At 39.1% G+C, this 16,731-nt stretch overlaps 1 protein-coding gene across 5 annotated transcripts in view; it reads left to right on the top strand.

Moving 5' to 3' along the window:
• Positions 1–12,276, top strand: part of CDC14B (cell division cycle 14B) — a 68,345-nt gene extending 56,069 nt beyond the window's left edge. For 2 of the 5 annotated variants that reach the window (XM_074953138.1, XM_074953140.1), the window contains 3 exons: positions 2,887–3,003; positions 6,889–6,954; positions 7,214–12,276. In XM_074953138.1, coding sequence (XP_074809239.1) covers positions 2,887–3,003; positions 6,889–6,954; positions 7,214–7,253 — 223 coding nt within the window. In that variant the 3' untranslated portion in view covers positions 7,254–12,276. Of the gene's footprint in view, positions 1–2,886; positions 3,004–6,888; positions 6,955–7,213 lie in introns of those variants that run through there. The other 3 variants (XR_012639590.1, XM_074953139.1, XM_074953141.1) reach the window with 3 other exon arrangements.
• Positions 12,277–16,731: the final 4,455 nt, after the last annotated feature.

Raw genomic sequence — 16,731 nt, forward strand, 5'->3', positions numbered from 1 at the left:
TCTCTTGGCAGAGCACCTTCCAGGAGTAATGAACACTTTGGCAGACAGCCTCAGCAGGCAGTTCCAGAGACCAGGAGTGAAAATTTCACAGCTCAGTGATACAGAACATTTTCTGACAGTGGGGATTCCTGTCGTGGGTCGTCTTTTTGTACCAAGAAAACTAGAAATGCCCAGTCTAGTGTTCCCAGGCAGCTCAGGGTTACAATTCCTGAGAGGAGGCATTCCTAATAAAATGATCAAAGCCACTAATGTATGCTTTGCCATCCATTCCCCTCTTACCTCAAGCTGGAGGAAAATCAAGCAGGAAAAAAACATTGGCTAATCCTTGTGGCACCCTGGTGGCTGAGGCAGTTTTGCTTCATCAGCATCCTTCAGATGGCTTCCTGTCCAGCTGTTTCTGAACCAGCTGATTTAGAAGAAAGGCAAGACCACCCATCCAAATCCAGCATCCCTCAGTCTAAGCCTGGTATTTGGATGGATGATGAGCTTAGAGAGGTCAAGTTCAGAGGCAGAACAATCCATTCTCAATAATAGCAGGGAAGTCTCTATGATGAAATGGAAGAAACTTTCTATCTGATGTCTGCATCCTCAGATACCTCCAAAGGGCTCAGAGATCCCTACCATTCTGGACTACTTCCTTTTTACATTAAAAATGTCTGATTTATTGCTCAGCTCACTGAAAGTGCATTTGGCAATGTTTAAAGCCTTCCATTCTGTAGTGGAAAACTGTTTTGGTCTTTATCCACTGTGAGGTTTTCAAAAGGCCTTGATAGAACCTTTCCTCCTAGTACTGAAACCTATACTGATTTCAGTCTTCAGTCTCTCATTGTCAGCACTCATTAATCCTCCTTTTGAACCTGTAGTTTCCTGCTCCCTTCATCTGTCTTTTGAAGGTGTCCTTTCTGACCACAGAAGAGTAGGTGACTTTGGATTCCTTATGGCAGACTCTCCCTACACAGTCTTCCAGAAGTATGTTTCTTTGATGTTACACCCTAAGTTCATTCCAAAAGTTTCCTTCAAATTCCACTTTAAATTAGGTCATATACCTACCTGTTTTCTACCCAAAACCTCACACCACCAGAAAAGACAGGAAGCTCCATTCTTTAGATGTCTGTTGAGCCTTGGCTTTCTACCTGCAAGACACAATCCTTCAGGAAATCTCTGAGACTGTTTCCTTCACTGAATAGATGAAAGGGGAAGTAATTTCCTCACAGACACTTTACAAATGGATTTCAGGTGCATCCTGCTTTGCTATGAGTTAATGGTGACCCCTTCCCCCACAAAGTAAGAGAGCCCACTTGACCAGAATCCAGGCTATCTTAGTAGCTTTTTCTTAAGGATGTTTCCTTTCGGTAGAGCAGCAACATGTGGTTGTGTGTGTATCTTTTTGCGAGATATTATGCCCTGGTAATTGCTTTTTCAGCAGATGCGTCCTGCAATCTGTAGTACATCAGGGTCCTCACACCCTCCTCCTCAATGAGTAGTGCTTTTGAGTCCTCTCAATTGACCTATTCATAGGGACCATCACTCGAAGAAGAAATTCATATTACTTACCTTACAGTAACTGGAGTTATTTAAGATGTGTGGTTCCTATATGTATTCCACTACCTGTCGTCCTTCCCCTCTATTTCGCATCCTTTCCTAAAGTGATTTGTGGTGGTGTAGGAACTGGAGAGGTGGCCTATCCATGCTGACCCCTTAAGCCTTGTGTTCAGAGTGCGCAGACACAGACCAATGGACACTACTAATGAAAAATCTTCTGGTCTCAGCCATATCCAATGCATGTGCACCTCAAGTGGACTACATATAGGGACCACACAAAGAACTCAAGTTATTGTAAGGTAAAGTGACGAGAATGTGTCTCACGCATAACAATGAACTATTTCACTTCATGGACAAATTTGACTTTTATTATAGTTTCAGAATCTAGTTGGTTCTGTGAAGGCAGAGTTCAAATTGAGTTGGAAATGCCTTGCTAAAATGATTTAATTGATGTAATGAGAGGATAGTCCTTCCTACCCTTCTGTTATATAATAATAATTATATATTAACTGAGCATCCAAAAGTGTGCTAGGTGCCATGTGGAGTAATTTTTTTTAAGTCTCTCCTATAGTCTAAGCAGAAACATGGTGGGATGTGGCAAGGCAAAACAAAAGAGATAGGGAGAATGGGGGTAGTGTACAAGGGTACAAGTGACTTGATTTTTAAAGAGTGTTTTGTGCCTGATGCTGCCAGTGACTCTATTGGGAGATGCTGGGTGGTCAGCATTTTTGAAAATCATGCCACAAGTGTGGTGTGGTCACTCCGTGTTTTCTAACAGCAAAATACGAGCATTGTCAACTAAAAACTGTCCCTGGTCAATGGTAACCAAGCTTTTTACAGACTGTGTTCCAAATGAATATATGACGGGTTGGAGATTTGGACTCTGATCTTCAGGAGCTGTTGAGAGTTGTGATTCCTTTTGCATCAGTCGAGATGTTATTTGTGGGAAAATAATGTTTGTTTCTCTATCAGGCTCTTCATGTTGCTCTTTTTTTCAGTACAAAACACTTAAAATACCAGTTTTTTGTTCACTTCATTTCTACCTTCTCCTTTCCTCCCAAAAAGGTAATAATGCTAAAAGAAAAGCACTTTACTTATTTTATATTCAATAAGATTGTCAAAGTAAACATAAACTAGTAATACTGCAAGAATTAACTTAATTACTAACAAAGCATTACCAAGGGGAAGTTGTATACCTGAGTCTGCAAAGAACCCTTATTCAAGAATTATTTGTGGGATATATATACTGATATATCTGTACTTTGTGCTACAATATTTTATCCTCATCAGTTTTTTCTGGAAAACTTTCAGGTTATATAATTGTCTTTTTCCTACTCTTTTCAGAGTAATTCTACAGTCCAGTGTTCAGAAAAGTAAAACGTCTGAACCTAGCATTTCTGGCAGTGCAGACATTAATAAAAGAACTACCAGGTCTGCTGCAAGAAAGAGCAGTTTAAAAAGGTGAGAGTTACTCTTTTGAGCTGGCGTGTCCATTACTGGTGATGGACTTTGTCTGAGGGAATATTAGCCTCCTAGTGACAAGGAATTAATTAGAATATTTTAAAATGTATCATGTAATGAGACTCTCTGAAGCTTTGAATCTCTTGTGTCATACGTTTCTGAGTGAATTCTGGAAACTGGGAGACTTGTACTGTGGTTATTATGTATGATTTAAGGATTACTGAATTTAGGAGTTTGCTGACTTAATAGTTCCCATCACAATATCTACAGGTATTATGAAGAAACCTCTCCAGAAACAAAGGATTCAGAATTTAAAGTAGATGGTCTGCTCTACAGACTCACGGGGAATTAAAAACGAGGATGGTTTAGAACAAGAGTGTGAGTGCCTTCTTGTGTGTAAGCACATGGGTACAAAGTATATTTACTTCTGGTAGCTACCACATGAGTTCTTGTGTCCATCCATGTCTAAAGCCAGTATGCAGACCTAGACCCTCCCAAGTTGTGCTGGAAATGAGCATGAGGTTCTAGCTCAGATCTGTAGGTTACACAACCATTAATTAGCGGAATTTAAAGCCATCAGTATGTTTTTTTCCTAGTGCTGTCCTCTTTCACATTCACAGATATCAGTACACTGTGGAAGAGAGATACCAAATGTATATTTATCTTTTTTGGGAGTGAAACTGCCAAGAGGGCTTGCAACTTTCAGTTTGAAAACAAAAGATCTAAGCAAATTAAATCCAAATCACATATAATCTGTGGTTTATATGTCATACAGCAGTTTCAAATAGTTTTTGATTCTTGAAAGTGACAATTTTTTGTCTTGTGCTTGTGAATATCTTTTAATTCGTCTATCAATAAATGTTGAAGAGAAGAGCCTTGTTTTGTTGAGAGGAGTGAATCATTAGACTTGCAACTAGGATTTATGAGTTGGTGTTTATATGCCATAAATACAAACGTTGTATGTGGTATTGTTCAATAGAATTTCCTTTTCTCTTCTCTCCCTTCTGCCCACATCCTTAAAGGGATATGCAAACTATTTTTAAAATAACAAACCAAATTAATCCTCTGATGGTTGGTAAAAGATGGAAACACTGTATCAAATAACCTGCAGGACACTTCTAATGTAACATTGAGAGAATTTTCAGGGTATTATATACCATTTGATTCATATTAACAAATAGTTAAAAGCTAAAAGCAACTTTTTTTTAACCTTACCTTAAATGCTAGTTTTATGAAACACTATATTTAGTTTTTGTATAATTGTTTGGTTTGATTAGATCTCCTTGACTGCATTGTTTTTATCAGTACTGAATTCTGTCCATGCTGACCTCTTTGGTTCTGGCTACTTCTTATATTCTTCATGCCTCTTCTGTTTTTGAGCCTCTTAGCTCTGTAGCTATTTGTCCGTTCAGTGACATACCTCTTCAGTTCCTGGAAAGCATCCTTATGAGTAGATCCTCCCTCCTAGAGAACAGCAGGCATTCCCCACTTCTTTCTTTTCATTTGTCACAATGAAAAAGACCTTCTGATAAATTATTATATGAAGAAGTGCTGCCACTTTGGAGATATCTTTTACAAACCTGGCATGTTGCCTTCTGACTCTGAGGAAAGACTCAGAGTGCTCTTACAGATGAGGGTTTCCTCAGTTAATAAGAGCACTAGCTTTGTAGAGTATTTGTAATTTGGCTTTCTGACACTGCTTCTGAAACTTCTGCCCCAGATTTTTCACTTTAAACTGTATCAGATCATGTTTCTGATACTTAACGTTGAGACCATACTGCTTCAATCAATTAATGACCAGATCCTGCCATTCAAAATATCTCAAAGCAAAATAGTGCCGTCCGGTAGTGTCGCAATTCTGGAGCTCTTAGACATTTTTCCATCAAAAAAGGTTTCTTGGTTGTAGTTCATATACGCATCATGTGATTAAATGTATGCCCTCTCATGGGCATTATAAAGAATATCCTCCCTGCGATATAGATGTGTTTTTATTGACCTGTAGCCTCTGGAGAAATCTTATATGGCGCTTGTCTATCACAGAATGAGATGGCTTTTGCAGCTCTCCATTTGGTAAAGGATATGCACATCAATGGGTGACATCATGGAGCTTCCATTAGTGTATTCAAAACAAAACAAAAACTGGCTTTCCCATCCTTTTTGCCTGAAGTTTATTCAACTTTGTCTCTTAAAAAAAAAAAAAAAAAAAAAAAGTGGGTCACCCAAACTGACTGCATTATTCCAATTAAAGCCTAATAAATGGAGAGTAGAGGAGAACAATTCTGACTTCTGTTAATACTGTAGTATTGCTGTTAATCTAACTTAGCATGTCTTTTGTGACACACTATTATTTAATCCTACGTAAACTTTATCATCCAGTATAAACCCTTTGATTCTTTGGACATCCCTGCCTAGCCAGTATTCTTTTATTTGGTGTCTGTATATTTTAATAGCTTTCCTATATGGCCACTGTTTCAATTTTTTTCATTGAATCTCATTTTATTTATAGGTATTGCACTGATTTCTTCAGCTTTCAGTTTTGCTGTAGCTGAATCACAGTCTATGATCAAAAATTCATTCTTAGCATTATATCCTCAGATTTGAGTCCTTCCTCATCCTTCAGATTGTGAAGAAAGTGTTAAGTAGTTGGTCCAGAATGACTCATCTCCCAGTAAAACATTTTATAATTACAATATTTATTTCAAGTTTTCTGATGAGATTTATGAAGGTATCTCATGATTGTTCAATCAAACCAATATGTACAATATTCATGCCTTTTCCTTCAGGTGACATTATATGTCTACCAGTGTCAATGCCTGGTTGTCCAGAAGGAGAGGGGGTATTAGTACATTAACATGGCACTTTGTTTGTAGTGTGGATGGGAGAATGTAATGGGACTGCATGGGATTCATGTAACAGCCTAGGATCATGATCTGCTCTGTGACCTTAGGTTAACTGACTTGGTCAATTGGCACCTCACTTTCCCCATCACTGTTGTAGGTTGGTCCATAAGTGATAGATCAGAGTTCACATTTTACAGTGTGCGTTTATCAGATCATTTTATGGTGAAATTTTATCCTCTTCTCTCTCTCTCTCCCTTCCAAAATGCAGACACTCCTTAAATTCTTATTGTTAATCTGTTTAATTGGATGGACTGTTTACAGTAGAGGCAACATTTAATAATTATCCCATCTTGAAACAAAAAAACTGAAATAATCCTAATACTGAGCACTTAAACTGCTTTTCCTCTTTTGAACTCAAAGTGCTTTACAGAGGTGGATACAGCATGTGTTAGTATCACCACTTTACAGAAGGCACACAGCAAGGCAGTGACTGAGACGGGAAAAGGACCCCCGTCTCCCAGCCTCCGCCTCCCCCACCTTGTGACCTATCCAGTAGATGCTTGAAAAATTCCAACACCAACTGCATGAAGTAAAGAAACTAACAGAACCCTCTTCCCTTCAAAATGGATAGAAATTAAGCTATTGTCCCACTCATTACACTGTTAGTGTTCTATGTATTTAACAAGTAAGAGAGGAAATAGTGTGTGTATTGTGAGGATTTGGGGGGTTCAATGGAATTGGACTATAGGAATCATTATGCCAAGGAATAATTGTGGCCCTGTTAGCAGGAAAGGGGAAACGTGCAACAATTAATTTATAGGTCTCTTAGCTTTTTTTCTCACCGGAGAAGCATGTCATAAAAACTAACAGAGGGGTACCCTTAACCCAATATGCTTTCACCATTGAAGGGAGCCATTAAGCAACATTCTCCTCCCGTGTTGAGATGGAAATGGCATGCAGCACACCAGAGCTTTCAGTTTGTGATCTAATTCTAGCTTTAAAAAAATTAATATTTCTTTTCCATTCTTTTCTACTTTTCCCACAGTCTGATACCTCAGAAGGAGAAAAGGAAAAGGAATGCTTTACAGCAAATTCGCTTAATGAAATTATGGTACTTTGAATCCTCTGCTTTTTCTTTACAAAGGCTTTTTTCCTACTCTTTGTAATCAGAACAGTAGTCTGTGCTTTTTTTACAATTGATAAAGTATTCTCTATAAAAGTATCAAGTCTTTAAAATTTTTCTTTGTAGTATTATGCTTAACTTAGTTTACACTGGCAGAAATGTTTGAAAGATTTTGCGCTTGCTTTGTTTTTTGAATTTCAAATCGGATGGTTTTTATTCCTCATAAATCTGTGTTTTATCATTTTAGTGGTCACTCCATACCAAGGACCAGGACAGTGCTGCGTTAAGTAAAAAGAAGTGACTGAAGAGGATGCTGAAGGGAGAAAAAAGGAATACTGCTATGGAACTTAATTTCTTTGAAAGGAAAGACATTTTCACTGCAAAATGCAGCTAAGATTTAGCAGAAAAACTCCTCCTAATTCGTAGAAGAAAACGACCTGTTCAAGAAGCTTGACACAGTTCAGCTTTCTAATTCTAAAAATGTTCTCAAATGTTAAAAAAACCTTGTAAATTTAGACTCAGGTGTAAATATCTAAACTCTCTATTATAAAGAGGGTTTACTAGTGGGTATGATGCATGTGTGTAATTGTGATGGCAATCACTTAGCTGCTGGCCACCATAAGAAGTGAAGATGTGGTGGGAGCTTTTAAATATTTAGTTCACTGTTGTCTGTCCAAGCTGGTCTCAGTCTCCAATACAGAGCAAAGCTTGGGAAGGCAAGATTTTATTCTCATAACATTGTACTTTCCTGTTGATTTGGATAGCCTTCCTTATTTTATATGGATTTTTTTATGAAGATGTAATGTTAAATACCCAAACTAATTACTGTACACCAAAGAGTGCTTTATTTCAAAGGGTTTTTTTTAAACAATTTAACTAAAAGCTGTTAATTGTTTTATTAGTAATAGCTTTTAGTTGCTCAAAAACATTGATTTTCCTACCAGAGTTTATAATTTTAAAGCAGCACCATCAACTTAGTTTTCAGCTAGCAGTGTAATCTTTTTACCTACTTGTGCTAGAGGTAATACCTAAGGTTCTCAATCCTAAAGTTTATGCATCAGACCATGCTTTATGGTCATTGTCATGGTTTCCCTTGTTTAATCATTTTCTTCCATACTGGGGGGCGGTAGTGGAGAAGAGGGACACTTCAAAAAAATAAGGAGTTGTGTTTGTAAAACCACTGAAGTTGGCAGTGGGGAACAAGTGTAGTCAGTCATCTTTTAAAAATGGTTATTTCAAGGTTTCAGTGCTCCTTTAAACATCCAGGTACTTCTGGCTTAAAAAAAAAAAAAAAAAAAAAAAAGCCCTGGATACCTAATTATCTGTTAAAGTGATTGTAATTTTTTAAAGGTGACCCAGGATTTGAAATTTTATTTATTTCCTTTTCAATATCCTCTTCTAAATTTTCCTCCAGATTTATCCTATTATATTTGAAGTTTATTTTCCCCCTAGTATCTTTGTTTGCCAGAATCACATTTGACATGTGCACACGCCTCAGAATAGATCGGCTACTGCATAGCCAACAGTAAAAAGAGGTTTGTTTTCGTGAGTTCTGTATAAATACAGTCTGGGGAGGAAGGTTGAAATGTTATTCAACAGACTTTTTTGTCCTGAAGGAAGAAGACCTCTTGTCTTGCAGTGGGAGGGAATGTTCCTACTAAATTTAAACAGTGATAGGCAAGGTTCAACACCTAGGTCTAATTTACATCCCCTGTTAAAGCATTAAAAAATCGTAATGGTAATTGAAGGGTGTTGCCTAGATAGTGTAAGTAACAATATGTTGACTTGACTAGCTTTTGATGCTAAAGGCAGAAGAGTAATAGTCCAGGATATGGTTACGTATTAAGTTAATGGAAGCACCTTCCAAGTTGTTCTGAAACTTTTAATTATACAAACTTGAATGTAAAGAATATAGAAGAAAAGGTTCTTCCAGTATAGAATCAAAACCTTGAACAGGTATTTAATATCTTTTCTTTTTTTTATAAGAAGAAACCCCTTTGAGTCCTCTGACTTTGCTCCTTTGCTCTGTACAGCTTAGAGACTCTTGTCTCCAGGGAAATAGTAATCTTTGTGTTTATGTAGCCTTTCAAAACAATTGGGAGTGAGGGGCTGAGCCACATCATTCTGGGGACAAGAGCCTTGCTAACTTTGTGAGGGGAGGAGGGACAAAATGAGTCAATGGGTTGTGTTTTTTTAAAACAATTCCCTCTCTGCTAATACAGCCCCTTTGTTTTTTTTTATTTGGGGTAGAGGAGCACTCTTTAATCTGATCAAGAATTAGAGTCCCTGTGGTGCTAGACTGGTGCGTCCAACTTCCACCAGTGACCTTGAAGAGAGAATGTGCAGTTAACGATGAATTGAAAATGTGCTCCCTGAACCATTCGTATGGATTTTTTAAAAAAAATCCAAAGTGTGTGTGTGTCATCCCAGGCCCTGTGGTTGCTGCCTCCCCCATACCTCTCACTTTTGCAGCTGCAGTTCTTGGGTGAGCCTGGAATGCCCTGAGCACCTGCCTGCTGTGTTGCAGAGGAGAGTGTAGCTCTGGCTGCTCAACAGCCTTACTTCCCTGCTGAGTTGTTGGAGCCAAGGAGAGTAGGATAGGAAGTTAACTGACTCTGCCTCAATGCAGGGGAGCACCTAGTAAAGGGTGACTCCCCTCTGCCCCATCTTTTCCAGCAGCTGCCCAGGGCAGCCCAAGAGAGCGGGGAGATAAAGACAGAGAGACAACACTCAATTAAAACTCACAATTCTCTACCCCAATCCTGGTCAGAGCCAGCCTGGCAGTTGCTCTTAACTTGTGCCAGCTAACAGTCCCAATGGGACCGTCTGCCTGTTGAGGATAGCCCAAGCATAACACACTCCACTCTCTCACCCTTCCCTGCTCCCCCTCCTGGGCACCTCTGCCCTGCTAAACTGGCTCCAGGCACTCCAGGTGGGTAGAATCCCCAGCAGGGACATTGTGAGGGATTCCACTCCTTTTATTACCTGAGTGATTTCCCCTCCTCCATTTGTAACAAATTTATTAGGCTCATCTTCATTATTAATATACAAATAGGAATGGCATTGATCCAGTGTGTGCATGGTCAAGAGACTGATGGCTTGTGAAAATGGTTAGAGGAATTTACTTGTGCATCCAACAACCAAGACTTACAATGCAAGGCAAGAGATTTTGCCTCCAGTGTAACAACTGGTGCTCCTTGACCTTTTTCAAAAAATAAAATGTTTGCCTCTAAAGCTGAAAGGATTGGACATCACAGTGCTAGGTGCTGTACAGGTAACTATTTTTTTTTAAATGTCCTGACCCTGGGGAGGTTACAGTTACGTTTTTTACAAGCCTAAACAGCTGAATGAGGGGAAGGTAGGGTGGTTGGGAGGATTAGTGTAAAAAAACACAAGAAGGCTTTTGGACAGTAAGTAGTAGTTTTAACTTCCCAGCTGCCTACCCAGTTCTTTGCTTTTTAGGTATTTTCATCTTGTGTGTATGTTTGTGTTTTTACCTCAGCGCTAGAGTGAAAATGAGGAGATGTCTGTTGTTGGCAACTATTGAACTGATTTGTTCAGTTAAAGTCTGCCTTAATTTAATGGGTATAAGTTGCTTATACATATGCACAGGTTGAGTTGTTTGTACTGTCCGTTGAACCTGAAAAGAATCAGACTAGGGTTTGTTTGTTTGTTTTTTAAGAATCACCGCAACATATGAAGTTTTAACAAACTTTGAAATTACATTTTTAAAAACCAGATGAACTCTTGGACTTTCAGTTTTGTATAATTGTTTTAAACATCAAGTACTGATTTTAATTGAAAAACAAAGCCTGTCACAAATGTCTATTACATATAGTGAAAGTCTCTAAACAAAGTTTCACAGTTTTGTTAGGTGTGAAGATTCTGGGCTACCATTTTTCACCTCTGTACATCTTACAGTTGCAGAGAAACACACAAATGTTACTGCCATTCTTCATTTGAATATTCAAATCAGCATTGCTGTTTAGTGACCAGCATTACCTCCTGATATCCTATGTAAGTTTAACATTTAGCTCGTACTTTCAATCTGACATTTTGCCTTGCGTTTGCACCATATGTACCAAAGTTGTCTACACGCAATTCTGAAAGCAAGGGGAGAAAGCACTTCTTTTCTAAAGACTTGTGAAAGTGTGCCAAATGGAATGTACATGTAAAACACCGCTGGAGACCTTGAACTTGTGTGTACTGAGAAGCTACTTATCCCTGCTGTGATGCATTTATAATTCTGGGTGGGTGGCCTATCATTTTTTCCCCATCCGCCCTTTTATACTGAGATATATAGTGAAAATCCTACTTAAAATACATAGTTACTATCTCGGGTCAAGTTGCTGCTTTTCAGCAAAGTGTCAGTAATTTATATTAAAGTTACTCCCAGATCTTGACCTGTTGTTCCGACTGTGAATAGGAAAGTGCTGCAGATCTGCTGCTGTTTTTAAAGACTGGACAAAAACTATTAAGCTAGGATTTGTATCAAATGTGACGCACATTCTAAGTGGAAGAAAAATCAACAATTATGTTCATCAGATTATTCTGCAGGTTTATATTCCTGGTTTGCAGGCTTTCATTTGCCTTGGGTACAGAGTCTGGAAAGCTCTTTAAACCTTACTGAATACTCAATACTGCTCACCCTGATTTTTTTTAACTTGTATATTTCTAATCCTATTTTTTTAAATCCGATTGAATGACAGAATGGGAGTTTTATTTTGCTGAAGGTATTTTTAAGATAAAGCCTCATAATGTCTTGTAAACTTAGTTTGATATGCATTTGTCATTTGGAAATCTTGCATATTGTAACTTGTTTTATACAAAATATTGAATAGTAATAATTGTAAATATGAATTGTGTACCAATAAAACTATTAACCTGGTGTTTGTTATGCCCAACAACCTCGACAATCAGATTGGTCAGAGTCTGCATTGGTGTGGGTGGCTTCCAGCAGTAGATCAAAAAATGGTAACATTTTTGTGACTATTCCCTGAAATGCATAATATATTAATCATGCCTACCTGACCAACATAATCAAAGGGCAAAATTGTAAGGGATAACTTTTCATTTACTGAAATAACTCCTAATTCTCATGAATGATTCTTGCCTTGTTAAATATGTTCACTCTGTGAAGACACTTACCTCTAGCAAGATTAGAGGAGTGAAATTCAGGAAGCCAGGGTTATTTTTTTTTTTTTTTTGACTCAACTACTGACTTTGCTTTGAGCAAATCACTTAACCTTCTTGTGCATCTTTCCCCACCTGTAAGGTGGGGATAGTACCTACCTTTGTATAGTGCTGCAAGATGGAAGAATAAAAGATAAAAATATCAAGTGAAAAGTGTATAGTATCAAGTTTTATTGAAATTTTCATAATATAATACACAATGTTGCAAAAAAGGGTCCATTGCAAACTCTTAAACTGAAAACTTCAAAATTTCCCAAACTCTAAAATTCTGTATAAACTCAACAATGGCCAAGCTGGGCTAGCCTAAAGTCAACCTTTACCACTGGTGGTTGCCTCTGTCAAACAACAAAAACACACTAGACTCAGCTAATCTGCAAACTTTTAAAACACAGCCTCAGCCTTCTTCCCAAAAGCATAAATAAACCTTCCTCCCATCCTCCCGATATGTTTCCCATGCATATATCATCATCCTGTTAGTCTTGGACGGCAAAATGCTAATCTTCACTTCTCATCCTTTTCTGCTTTGAAATTGGTTAAAGATAATTATACTTTTACAAATAAAAAAGGTTTTTCATGACCTGAATAAGCTGCATGCTGGAGAATGAATGAGTCTCACGGTCACTGTTCCCTCTAAGCGGTGCACTTGCATGCGCGCACACAGATCTTAAGCCCCACGCACATGGCGAAACACTGCACGCACAAAAATCTGCACAGAAGAAAATTTTTGCACACATGGCCTGTCAAAAATTTGCACAGAAGCCATTTTTTGCGCATCCAGCCTGTCAAAAATTAGAGGGAACGTTGCTCACGGTAATAGATATATCACTGTGTGTAACTGTTCTGAGCCTGCGTGTCAATCAGTGACAGCGTATCATGGCAAAGACCAACAGAGCAGAAACGCTTTTTAAAAAAAAATTATACATAGTCCAGATCTCCAGGGAGGAAATGAAAATGACTGGCATCCCAAGGGAGAATGTGATGTCCTGTCAAAACAATTACTCTCTGTTAAGAGTTTGGCACTATGCTGTGTTGTTTTAAAGAAGCAGGGGGGTTATCTCAGGCCCAATGGGATAAAATGTTAATGAAACTGGAGCTCACTTTAGAACACTAAGTATGGGTTTGGGGTTTTGTCAAGTTGTTGCTGGCTTACTTTCACTGTAACCATGACCATTGATCTTTTAAACCTTTTACTGAAGATGCAGGAAAAAGGAAACAGTTAATGCATTTGAAACAAAATATTAAGTAAGGCTTTCATGTTAACATTACCCTTTATTCCCTTCAGCTGTGAAGAGTTTTTAATAAGAAAAATCCTTGTTTGACCGTCTTAAAGCTGGTATTAATTGTACTTTTGGGGGGGGAAAGTAGTGAGATGAAATGGCCTAGAGCTACTGTTGAGTTTTCTTTCCTTGAAGACAAACCAAGAAACACAAAAGAGAACAGAAAAGATTAGAAAAAATGCAGCTAATGCCTTTAGCACTGACTGCACCTTGCTGCTGGAGAGAGGTGGACACAGCCCACTCTTAACCACTGCAATCAGTCAAATTTATATCAGCACTGAGCTGTTTATGGCATAGGTTTTAGCTGCCTCACTGGTCAAACTAACAGCAGTGTCACTCAATGAGGTGAGAGAGAGAGAGGAAAGACAAAACTAAGTGGGGAAGGAAAAGGGTACACAAGGGAGGTCGTGGCAGCACATCTCCCATTCCAGATGTTCAGGAGTCAGCCAAGGAAGCTGATGACAGCACTGATTCCCTCTCTTTGATAGAGTAAGGCCAGCATGTGTTTCAGGATCAGGATGATAAGGGTCCACTAGTGGTGGTGTGTCCCCCATGAGGTGGCAGACAAGATGGGGAAACTTGCTCCTTTCAGTCCAGCTGTTCCCACTGTGACCCCCCTCATAAACAATGTCCAAGAAGGGGTGACAACATCATCACATTAACCCATCAATTGTAAATGTTTCCTCCCATTTCTACAAGCTTTTAGCTCTTTATGGCACCCCAGCAGCACTCCAGTCAGCTGGTGACTTCACCAACAGCCTTGAATATTCTTTATCACCAGTTTTTGAACCTAAACAATCCGGTTTGTACCAGTATATTTGCCTCTGACATTTTCTAACTTTTAAGAACAGTTGTGTACCAGGCTGAGTTGGATTTCTGTTACTTTGGTCATATGAGAGTAGAGGCCTCTGCACCACCTCTGGAATTAAAGATTTTGTTTTGCCTATAGTTTCTATTTGTCAATATTGCAAAGTCTCCACACTTGACAGTCTGTGCAGGAAATGGAACAGAATTTTTAAAATAGCAAAGGTGGTGTGGATTATCTTTCAGAGGCTTTAGGAAACCTGTGGTCTTGATAGAAAAGTGTTTTCCTGATTCCACATGGTGAGTAGTATATCCTGAAGCACGAGGATGGAGAAGACTTATTTTTTCTCTAGTAGATGCAGGTGGAATCATATCCCATACTGATACATTCCACAGATTAACTGCACGTGCTAGAAAAAGTTTTTCTGTTTTTAAATGACCAGTTTGTCCCTTGGTTTGGTTTTGTTCTTTCCTGAGTTACTTAGCATTGGATGCTGTCAGACAAAGGATGCTGTACTACCTGAACTATTCAATTTAGTAGTGCGTATGCAGATTGTGAAAAGAGGACAGTGGTTGCTTAAGAAAACATGTCAAAACCAGAAGCCTTGTGTTAATGCCCTTCACCTGTCAGAGGTGAGGCTACAGTCACTGGAATTTAAATGAAAGGAAAACAGTAAAAGGAATTAACTACCATGTATGTTTGTAGGGTAGTGGGGAAGTTGGGTGCTTTTTCTCTACCCTCATGGCAACACTTACCGTTCTACTTTGTCACTGTGACTGGATTCTGGTAACTATTGAAAAGCTTCAGCCTCTGCAAGAAGTTTTCCTTTAGGGTGAATTATTCATATAATGGAGCATTTAGGATTGTTGCTAGGATGGTCTTCCTGCTCAACGGAAACTTGTCCTTGAAAATAAACTTCTACTCCCTCCTGCTGGTAGACATTCAATGGGAAAAGGAACAGAAGATGTGTGGGACCAGCTGTTATTTTTTTCATGGCTATGGCTGCCATATTCAAAAGCATTGGTCATGTCAGGGAAAACCACCACCTTGGCCATACAGCTCCCTCCAACCTAAGGCTTTCTGAAGAGCTGGTAAATGAGATTCTTGTAAATTGTCACTCCAGTTCCTACTCAGAAGCACCGACCAGACATGCAAAGCATGAGGCGTACACACTGAACCACAGGCAAGAGGTCTCATTTTAATTAACTGGTACTGTCTGTTGTGGGGCACAGCTGCCCAACACCGCCTGCTCATTCCATGCCACAGTTTCCACCTCCCCAGGGTTTTGTCATGCCTGGCATTCACATTGTTCAGGCCTCAAGCTGAGTCCTACTGAGTTTAATCTCCTTTTGGGGTTAAGACATTCACACAAAAGTCCCAAGGAAACAAAAGGTTGTGCTGAGTCTTTCATTTTAAAATGCATCAGAAGCGAGTTCCATGCTATCTCTACAAGTTGTACTTAAAACTCCAGGTTCCAGTTGTGCATGTGTGTGTGTCACAGAACACATTCACTAAAGCAAAATGCCTGTTTGTTTCTATTTCTAAAGCTAACCATACCATGCTTGTCCAGCTCCTGTTCAGACGAAAGGAACCAATTCTTTTGAGGAAAAATGGTTTTCAGCATCACACAACCATGCTATTTGTAAAATAGGCTCTTCCTGTCTGTGAATATAAATTCTGACTCTTTCTCCATCCCTTTACCCTCAATGTATCTGTGCCACTCTGCTAAGTTTAGATAATGTTCTGGGGGGAGGGAAATGGCAGGTGATTAGAAAGCTGTGGAACAAGCTTTCCTGCTACAACATGCATCAGAACACTCAAGGTTTGTCTTAAAATAGACGTCTAAATACAACGCTCTACACAGAACTCCATGTAAATAAGGCAGTCAGATCAGATCAAACTGGAGTAAGGCTGAAGCACCATCTCTCTGGATTTTACACACAAGCTTCTATGGTCTACAACAATTGCAATCAACTGTTCTCTAATCACTAGCAGTTTTGGAAAAGGCAAATTACATTGCCATTTAACAGCTAATCTCCCTTTTTGCTGCTCAGGCTGAAAGTGCAGATGCTGGGTTCCTTATCCTGTCTTGCTCACAGAGACAGGATCCGTCCTGCTTCTTTAGCCTGCAATACTTCCCTAACCAAGGGGAAGTCTTGGTTTGTGAAAGCCTGGCCTTGGAAAGCTCAGAAGGGTGGGAGTGTCTGTCTTGACCAGACCACAGAAAGCTCTATGAACCACCTATTTATTACAGCAGCAGCTATGGGGAAAACTGGAGGAAGAGAGATGCTCTAGCCTAAGTGAGCAAATCCTGGGTGGTGGTTTCTCTTCTATTCCATACAGACTCAAACCACCCTTCCCACCATGCACTACTTACTGAAAAGTACTCAGGTAGTATTAAGTGCTGAGACTAACATATACCTGTCAGCTGCAGTTCATTCTCTCATCCTCTCCCCAGCAGCAGAATTGTGCATGCTTTGGAGTACTGTG

Source organism: Natator depressus, chromosome 5 (genome assembly GCF_965152275.1).
Source record: "Natator depressus isolate rNatDep1 chromosome 5, rNatDep2.hap1, whole genome shotgun sequence".
Classification (NCBI taxonomy): Eukaryota; Metazoa; Chordata; order Testudines; family Cheloniidae; genus Natator; species Natator depressus.